Here is a 10,544-nt window from a genome sequence, read left to right as displayed (position 1 = left end):
CCAGATTGAGTGACAGCTTAAAGAGCATCTGTGTTGGACTGGTTGCAGTGCTAGAGGAAGCCTGCTGGAATGAGAAGTAAGGTAAGTAATTACCCCTTAATCCTCTGCCCATAGACTAAACAAGCCATTTAACCTGCTAGTTGAACAAAGAAAACCTACATGTATACCTTGTTGGGATGTGGAAGCCCCATTCACACTTGGCAATTTAGAATCGTGATCGGAATCACAGGAGTCGCAGCGTTTCCTAATCACATGGCAATCGCTGTAAAACGTGTGATGTGCATTTGGGTATCATTTATTCTAAATGGCACCCGAAATGCGGTGCAATTTTGCCGTGATAGAAATGCGCTGCAGTCGTGACAAAACCGTGCCTTAAAAAAAAATCACATGAAGCTTGTTGCCGAAAAAGGAGCGGGAACTTATTTTGGGCGATTTCAATGCACCCTATGTGATGTGTGACATGTGGAAACGTGTGAAAATCACCCACACAAATTCGAGAATGGGAACATGAGATCCCGCTATGTAAATTTAGAATGGGGCCTGGAGGTTTACTTGGAATTTCTTGATCCCTGGCCTCAGTAAGACCGATATCACCAGTATGGAGTAGACCATGGGTCATAAACACTGAGGAACCTGCTACTTCTTCTCCCTTGCTGTTCCACCTTGGCGCCTGCAGTACCCATAATGATCCAGCAGGTGGCGGTGTACCACAGGAATTTCCCTCCCGTACAACTCACCTGTCCAGCCGGGGAGTCCCGGGGATAGGAGGTGTGGTTCCTCCTGGATGACGTCACCCTAGACATGGCGGAGACACAGCGATCGCAAACCGAGGAAATGGATAGCAGTGGGGCACACACGGAGGGCGATACGATGAAGCCAGGTAGTGTACAGGGGGGATTATTATCGGGGGGGGGATGGGTGTACAGGTGATAGGAGACACCTGAGCTGTCATGTGACCAGGAGAGGGGAGCTCACACTTGTGTACGGAGCCCACTGACCTATGACATCACTGTACACCCCCTATACATCCACACACTGTCATTGGCTGCATTACATCACTCTTCACACATTTCTACATTAGGATATTTGTCTCATCCATGCTATGGATTGTATTATTGTGTGATTGGTCATCCATAGCAAAGTGATGAGCCTGCAACGTGTACTATAGAACTGTGTACAGTGTGTGACATCATCATGTGACCACAGGCTGTGCTCCCATTGGCCTGTGGTCAGTGCACCTTGTCAGCGACCATGGATGACAGTTGTGTATCCTGCCATATCCTAAGAAAATCTCCGTTTTATGGTGGCCATATACAATACCGTGAATTAAAACTGTATTTTCTGATCGATCTCTCCCAGTGGAAATAATCAGTAGTCGACAATTGTGCCCCATACACGCTATAAGAAAATCGGGCGACTGTTTTTTCGTCCGAGGAACGATCATACGATTTTCTGATAATGTGTACACAACTTTCGACAGCCGATTCTGACCTTCTGAACAAACATTTCCAAAGGGACAAACTCCACAATGTTTCTCGTACGGGAACAAACCATTTCTGTTTAATGTGTACGATTTTCGTATGAAAAATATCAGGTATGAAAGACTGCGCATGATCAGAAACAACAAATAACAAACACAAAAAGCCTTCACTGTACGAGAATTTTCACTTGGACCGATGATGGAAATTTTCATACATTATTTCTATCCTCGGTTCCGACTTACTGTGAAACATTAAGGAAAACCGGCTGTTCACTTGCCCAATTTTCTCTTAGTGCATACGGGGCTTGGCTTATAGTGTTATTAAACCCGCACCAGTAAAATCTGTCTGCAGTAAAGCATGATTGTTATACTTACCGTGGAACCTAAGGGGTTAATCCTCTGCATTGTGTAAAAAGTCTGTTTGATCCTGTCTTCACTGATCTTCCCCTTCTTTTATTGTCCCCTAATAATTTCCTGTTATACAGAGTCTATGGAGTCAGGCTGCACATGCTCAGTTTTGGGTGTATTGCTAGAGAGGTTTTATTTTGGGAGAGTGCATGTGATCAGCACTGTCCAGACAGAGGGTCAGGGGTCTTGCAGTGTCATAGGACAGTCAGAAAAACTCCTACAAGCTTTAACCAGACACTGATAGAAGTCACAAGATTGCTATATACTGCTGATGAGAAAAGGTATATAGCAGTTTATATTTACTAAAATAATTGCATTTCCATGTTCTGTGTACTGTGGGAGACCAGATATAATGAATGCAGGCTCCTGGGTTTAGTAACACTTTAAGCAATGAGCTTGGGTGTGTTCCCACTGTGGATCCAAGCCCACCAGGGAGCTGTCCCCTGTATTGGCCAATTTTCTGCGGCTGTGGGGTGGGGAATTGGGGAATGTTCTGACTTCTTCAGATTGGTCCGTACCATTGACTGCTTTCAGGCGGGCTCAGACCCTAGTCCACACATGCCAAGCTCTTCACTGTTGACATTCCACTCGATACATATAACACACATGAGGAATTGGACTTTGATCAATAGTTGATCACGTGATATCGATCACATTTTTTTCATCAAGAAATCAAATAACCCGATCAATTGAAAAACGTTCGGATTTATGACCAAAGCATCTCAGTGCTGCCGATAAATAAAACGCATTTCAATCATTTTCTACCCTGGCTGATCGACTCAATTTCATCGAATTTCGATCAAAATTAATCGGAAGGGAAGTTATGGCCATTCGATTATTTGCCGATTTGATTATTTTGATTAAATCGCACATAATAAATTAGAAGCATACAGTATAGCACTAGTATTCTCCAACATTCAGCCTCCATTCACACTATGAATCGCACAGGAACTACACCGCGTTCCTGCTCAAATCACATCTGATTCAATGCGGTGCAATATGAACCCATTCATTTTGAATAGGCTCATATCGCACGGCATCGCACGGCATCGCACCAAAGTAGTGCATGCACTAGTTTTGGAACTGCACTGCAACCTGATCGCATGATCATTTTGTACAATCTGGTGCAGGCAAACGCACTGCATTTGCGACCTGCGTTTGGAGTGTCGTTAGGATTGCTCTGACACCCACTGCAGATCGGGCAGTGTGATTTGAATGCAGAAAACATGCACGAATCTCGGCTTTCCCACACTGCTTTTTAATGTGAACCTAGGCAAATTCAAGAACGCTCTTCACAGCTCAGCTTTGATTCCTGGTAGAATTGAAAGCAGGTCCTGTGTGTTCTTTTTACCATTATCATTACGTGAAAGAAAATCACCAATTTTGGGTTGCCACCAGAACAAACGTACAGTAGAGGGGAAACTTTCCAATGGGGGGACGACCCTATTTTCCATCCGTCTGGCGGATCGGATGAAAACAGACAGGCGGTCTGTTTTCATCCCATCCCCCCCCCCCCATAGAGGAGAGCAGAGATCTGACAGGTCCGTTTCTGCACAGTGTGCAGAGACAGACTTGTCATCCACCGGCTCAGCGGAGATCAACAGATCGATCCCTGCTAAAACGGTTCCGCACATGTGAAAGGGCCTTAGGGTCCAGTAAGGGTCAAAGGTCAGGGTCAGTATATATTGGGCAGGATTTAAAAAAAAAATTTGTATCAGTTAGGGCACTTTCACACTGGGGCGTCGGTGGTAAAGCACCGCTATTTTTAGTGGCGCTTTACCGTGGTTTTAATGGTGCTTTTTGGCCGCTAGCGGGACGCTAGGGTTAAAAGCACCGCTGCAGGGGCGTTTAGGAGCAGTGTATACACCGCTCCAAAAGCGCTTCAAAGATGCTGCTTGCAGCACTTTTTTTAGCGTCCTGGCAGCACACCGCTGCAGTGTGAAAGCACTCGGGCTTTCATACTGGAGTGACAGGAGAGGCGCTATAGCGCCTGTAAAGCGCCTCAGTGTGAAAGTAGCCTAAGGGCCAGTTCACACCAGATGCAGTTCCGTGTGCTTTTTTTCTGCACAAAATGCATGCACAGTGTTTTCCATGTATTCCAATGGCTCTAGTTCACAGCATGCAGTCACTTACTGGTGCAGAAACTGACTGCATGGTGTGAACTAGAGCCATTGGTATACAGTACATGGAAAACACTGTGCATGCATTTTGTGCAGAAAAAAAGCGCACAGAACTGTGTCTGGTGTGAACTAGCACTTAATGTCAGTCAGTGTGGTTTTTAGGTAGGACAAAAAAAAAAAGAAACAGCAAAATGCGCACTATTGTTTCTGGGCTGTACTATAGATACAGACAACAAATAACATACACATATGTGGTATTGCTGCGATCGTCAGGAGCAGAAGAATTTATTTAGGGTTGTTCTTTGGTGGCAGGTTATGGTAGTAACAAGAAATGTACAGCTAAGTTAAAAAATAATTATTTTGTTTTTTTTACTATTTTAGTTTTCCTTTGATAATAAAAAAAAAAAAATCCAGGGATATCCATAACCATTTACTACAAAACGAAAGCCCAATTTGTCCTGAAAAAGTAAGGTAAAGGTCACCTGGATGCACAAAGTAGTTGTGATGATATTATTATGGTTTTATTAACACATGTCAAAGTTGCAAAATTGTGTTTAGGCATTAAGATTTGTTTTACCATTTGGTGTGAAGGGGTTAAGATGAATACATATTCTGCATTCTATCCATTTAAAAGTAAAGAATTGCCTGGCATTTACTATTTCTAACTCCTGGGGAACTGATGTTTTTGTACTCAAGTATTTTGATGTGGTCCTGCAAGCTTTCTCTTTGAGATGTTATTTTCACTTTAGTGAAAGTTTAAAAGTGTATGTATACATGTGTTACATTATGACCACTGACAGGTAAAGTAAATTACATTGATTATCTTGTTATAATTTCATCTGAAACTGGGATATATTAGGCAGCAAGTGAACATGTTGTCCCTGAAGTTGACGTGTTGAAAGCAGGAAAAATGGGCAAGTGTGACAATTTGAGATACTTTGACAAGGGCCGAAATGTAATGGTTAGGCGACTGGGTCAGAGCAGCTCCAAAACTGCAGCTCTTGTGGGAAGCAGTGGTCAGATCCTACCAAAAGTGGTCCAAGGAAGGAAATCTGGCAAATCGGTGACAAAGTCATGGGTAACCTAGACTCGATACACAAGGGGAGCGAAGGCTGACCTGTGTAGTCTGATTCAATAGAAGAGCTACTGTAGCTTAGATTGCTCAAAAAGTTAATGCTGCTTCCAATAGAAAGGTGTCACAACACACGCTGCATCGCAGTTTGTTGCATAGCTGCAGACCACCCGTATCCACAACCAAAAGTGCCAACAAATGGGCACATGAGTATCAGAACCGGACCGCCGAGCAATGGAAGTAGGTGGCCTGGTCTGATAAATTCAAGAATGATTAGAGGAACACAACAATGAGTTTGTGGTGTTCACTTGGCATCCAAATTCTCCAGATCTCAATCCAAATGAGCATCTGTGGGATGTGCTGGAAAAAAACAAGTCCGATCCATATAGGCCCCACCTCACAACTTACTGGACTTACTGCATTTATACCTGAGCAGAGAGATCTTCAGGTGTTGTATATTATTTGAGTGCATTTTACATGCTTATTCAAGCTCCAGGCCTTTTTTTTTAGCCAATGGGACTGGTTTTCACAGGATAAAATATGCCTGAAGATGCCTTAAAAACGCTCAATTTGAGTTTTTAGGCGTTCCCATTGAAGTCAATGGGGCCCAAAACACCCAAATCTGCCATGTAGCTCTTGGAGTGTCAGGCGTTGAGCTACAGGTGCCTAAGCACTCGTATGTGAACGGCCACCATTTAACTACATAAGATTCTTTTTGTTGAGCGTTTTGGATTCTTGAAGTCTGAGTGGGACCTTGTGATCTGTGTCCATGCTCAGGAGATTCACCTCTCTATTTGACAGTGAGTGGCAATCCAGAATTTTAGAGGAGTTCTGAGAGCAAGAGATGAGGAGATATCTTGTGTGCTGATGACAAACAAAGATGTGAATCCCTCACTTTGGGGAGATTTCCTCTCCCTTCCTGTAGAGTTTCCAAAACAAGAAGTGAAGGTAAGGGCCTATTCGCTCTACTGCTTAGTGGCAACACATGTGACATATTCTAAATGGCACCTCAACACACCTTACTAATGGACTTTGCAGTGCAGTTCGCTGCCAGAAAATGATGCATTCTGGTGTATTAGGCAGCCCATAATTAATAGGCTATCCTAACGCAACAAACGCTAACACACCATAGCACACCTCTCTTCTGTCACTAGATGGCCGGGTATCTGGTGACATTAGATAAGACAAGGGCATTGCAAGGACAGAATAGGAATAGTTAGGGTATCTCAGCCAATGGACAGGGAAGGGATCTTCTTGGGTCCCTTGGCCTTCTGGGAGAGCCTATTTATTTGGGTGAGGTCAGGTGATCAGGGTTCTGTGCCACCTGGACAGCTGTGTGAGTGGACGTGTGTTGTGCTGCTCCGGGCTGCTAGGCCAGAGCCTGAGGCCTATCCCGGGTACATCTGGCTTCTAGGCTGTCTGAGGGCCTATCCAGAAGCAGGAGAGCAGCATAGGGTTGGGGTTTCGGCTTGCAGTCCAACCAGAAGTGACGGTTCTGCCGGCCGGAGAACCTGACGTGGTTGGAGGTAGAGGGGACCATCCACCTTATTACCAGGGACCACAGTGAGTAGCTGAAGCAAGTAGGCCAGTGAAGAATCAGGAAACTTCAGCAGGTGCCAAGGCAGGGACCCAGCCAGTGGGGTGAAGCTTGAGGAGTATCTGGAGTGCCAAGCCAGGGACCCAGCAGAGAAGAGTGGGTGATGCTTGAGGAAGATACTAAAGTAAGAAGATTGGAAGAACTGATGGTATTCAGTGGCAGTGAATCAGCAAGTCTAGTGAGAAAGACAGAGCTCAGTGGGCTGAGAATTTACAACAAGTGATTGTATAAAAGTAAGAGAGTTTGTGTTTTGGAACTTGTTGCCATAGGAGACAGCGCTCTTACACATGCAGATGTTGTGTCTTGCTGGATGCCTTTCCCTGCATGGTTGCCTACCTGTAGAAGTCTCAAAGTCTGGTGTCCTGGCCCTAACCCTCTTTCCCACAGTTCTGTTCAAGTGAAAATAAATCTCTTTGCATTCAAGAAGTGTCTGGCGCCCATACCTGGCATTACACCCACTATGCCTTGTAACCCACTCTACACAGGAGGATGTCAGCTCTCCCTAACTCTGGAGGTTCTCATCAGACCAAAGGGGACCCGGAACCTTGCTACAGTATGTAGCAGCATGTAATCGGAAGTGATGTTCATACGATCTGCTGCGGGTGTCAAAAGTTGACACCCCAAAAGCACGTCACAGAAAAATGCTCCCAATTACAAAAAAAACTACATTGTTTTCAGTATAGAAATGTAAGCCTAGGTCCACATCGCATTTGATTTGAGCCCATTCATTTTGTATGGCTCAAATCACACCACCTCTGAACAAAAAAGGTGCAGGCACCTTTTTTTGCTGCACTGAAATTGGATCGTATGGGTGTGCACCTTTTTTGTTCGGAGGCGTTGTGATTTGAGCCATACAAAGTGAATGGGCTCAAATCACACCGCTCAGAATCAGTGCGAATCACATGTGATGTGACAGTGTGACCCTAGGCTTAAACAAATTTCTATCCTGAAAACAATTTTTTTTTTTTTGTAATTGGGAGCATTTTTGTTGTAAATAAATATTGTTTTCATTGCCCCTTTTTCCTCCTGGGTTGTTTTCATGTGTCTGAGCATGCAAAGTCTTGGTCACATTTTTGTCAGACGAATACTGTGCTTATTTAACAAAAATAATTTGTTCTGTTATCTTATGAGAAAAAAAAAATTGTGCTTGTCCCTTAATAACAATTTAAAATAATAATTTTGCATGAACTGTTATAATCGGCTCTGGAAAGCTGTGTACTAACGAACAGATTATTGGACAAACGCTTTCTTTGGCCAATTTTCTCGCTGTGTGTACCAGGCATTAGACTCAAGTTTATATTATTTGTACAAATGTCAGTTATACTTTGAACACATGGCACGGTTTTGCTGTGATACAAACGCTACCTTTAAAGCATGTTGAGCGTCTTTTTCTAAGAGTTCACGTGTGTCATTTCATTAGCAATGGTGCTTAGTAACCTGTGAACATGACACTGGCAGCCAGAAGTCTTTATGGCCAGAAGTGATTGTGTTTATAGAGGAAGTTCTAAGGAGCCAGGTTTGACTGGACTGAGATCACCTGATGTGTGCTGTGTACTCCTCACCTTCTACGTCTACAGAAAAGGTGTGACCTTATTTATGGCAATAATATCCTCTGCTTATTTCCATACTCTCTTATCCCAGCTGCCTTCCTTTACTATCCCATGTTCTATAGATCACTTTTTTTTTTTGTCATGGAAAATATTTAAATGGAAGCAATGATGTTTTGGTTCATTTTTTTAAATCTATTTTTCGTATATATATATATATATATATATATATATAAAACACACAAATACACTATATTACCAAAAGTATTGAGACACCTGCCTACACACACATGAAATTTAATGGCGTCTTAGTCCGTAGGGTACAATATTGAGTTGGCCCACCCTTTGCAGCTATAACAGCTTCAACTCTTCTGAGAAGGCTCTTCACAAGATTTAGGAGTGTGTCTATGGGAATGTTTGACCATTTTTATAGAAGCTCTGTGAGGTCAAGCACTGATGTTGGACGAGAAGGCCTGGCTCGCAGTCTCCTCTCTAATTCATCCCAAAGGTGTTCTATGGGGTTGAGGTCAGGACTCTGTGCAGGCCAGTCAAGTTTCTCCACCCCAAACACGCTCATCCGTGTCTTCGTGGACCTTTTGTTTGTGCACTGGTGCGAAGTCATGTTGGAGTAGGAAGGGGCCATCCTCAAACTGTTCCCACAAAGTTGGGAGCATGAAATTGTCCAAAATGTCTTGGTATGCTGACACCTTAAAAGTTTACTTCACTGGAAAAAAGGGGCCAAGCCCAACCCCTGAAAAACAACCCCACACTGTAATCTCCCCTCCACCAAATGATTTGGACCAGTGCACAAAGCAAGGTCCATAAAGACATGGATGAGCAAGTTTGGGGTGGAGGAACTTGACTGGCCTACACAGAGTCCTGACCTCAACCCGATAGAACACCTTTGGGATGAATTAGAGAGGAGACTGTGAGCCAGGCGAGATACAGTATTCAGAATCACTGTTTTTGGTGATCTGACTACTTTGAAGTGCAAAGGAGGGATATGGGGTCTTTTTTACCCTCGATCCCTCAATAAAGAGCACCTGTCACCACCTATTACTGTCATAAGGGATGTTTACAGTTTTTGTAGCTGCTGACTCTTAATTTTTACAAAAATGTCTGGAGCTCCACTATAATGTACTGACTCCACCTCCCAAAAGTCTTCCTGAGCTCCTTTGTAGTTCAGAAGGCAGGCACTGTAAAATGTGGGACCCAGCAGTGCCTAATCACAGGGCATAGTAACTACGTTTCACAGAATTCAAGGGAGTAAAGGTGTGGGGGTGTTAACTTTTTAAATTTTACAATCTTTAGTTCTGGACCGCCTCCTGCTACAGTGGGCCACGCTGCACTGGATCGTGTGTGTGTGTATATAATATAATATATATGATCCAGCATTTCTGGGTCGGGGGTTCACGCACCCACCACCCAGGCTGTGCTGTCCTTCACAGTGACTGGCTGAGCGAATGACAGAAGAGAGCCCTGTGTTGGTAAACAACACAGAGCTCTCTACAGAGAGCAGTGATGTGTCTGTCCCCCTGCAAAGTGGTGACAGTGTATATTATAAGCATTAATCACTGTATTAGTGTCACTGATGATGTCATTGTCATTTAGTCAGTTCCCACTCAATGTCAGATTGTCCACTGCACTATCACAGTCCCACTATAAGTCACTGATCACCACCTTTACTAGTATAAAAACAATATTATATATATATATATATATATATATATATATATGTATATATATATATATATATATATATATATGTAAGTAGAATACATCTTGGCCTAAAGTTATGAAGACATTTGATTATTATTGTCATTTTTTTTTGGGGGGGGGGGATATGTTTAATAGCAGAAAGTAAAAAATATTGATTATTTTTTGTCTTTTTTCATTTGCAAAATAAAAATTGAAAAACCCAGTGGTGATCAAATACCACCAAAAGAAAGCTCTAGTTATGTGAAAAAAATTGATATAAATTTTGTTTGGGTACAGCATTGCATGACCACACAATTACCAGTTAAAGTAGAACAGTGCAAAATAGCAAAACATGGCCTGGTCATGAAGGGATAAAGCCTTCCAGAGCTGAAGTGATTAATAGGAGTAGATTAGAAGTAAGCTAAGTACCATGTGGAACTTAATAAAAAGTTTACATTTTGATCACTTTAATCAGTAGCAGGAAATGCACCCACCCTGCAGGCCTCCATAACGTACATGCCGTGCGTTGTACTGTACTTCTTTACATGCGTTGTCAGAGTTTGACCGATTTGCAGTGCTGAAGAATGAAAGGGATCATAAAGTTTCCAAAGACCTATTTTTT

The 10,544-nt window shown here is 43.0% G+C and overlaps 1 protein-coding gene across 1 annotated transcript in view; it reads left to right on the top strand.

Annotated features, from left to right (window-relative positions):
* Positions 1–730: 730 nt before the first annotated feature.
* MAP7 (microtubule associated protein 7) overlaps positions 731–10,544 on the top strand; it is a 296,620-nt gene continuing 286,806 nt past the window's right edge. The window contains exon 1 of the mRNA XM_073627341.1: positions 731–880. Coding sequence (XP_073483442.1) covers positions 802–880 — 79 coding nt within the window. The 5' untranslated portion in view covers positions 731–801. The remainder of the gene's footprint in view (positions 881–10,544) is intronic.

This window comes from Aquarana catesbeiana, linkage group LG04, assembly GCF_042186555.1.
Source record: "Aquarana catesbeiana isolate 2022-GZ linkage group LG04, ASM4218655v1, whole genome shotgun sequence".
Classification (NCBI taxonomy): Eukaryota; Metazoa; Chordata; class Amphibia; order Anura; family Ranidae; genus Aquarana; species Aquarana catesbeiana.
This window is presented reverse-complemented; position numbering and strand designations above follow the sequence as displayed.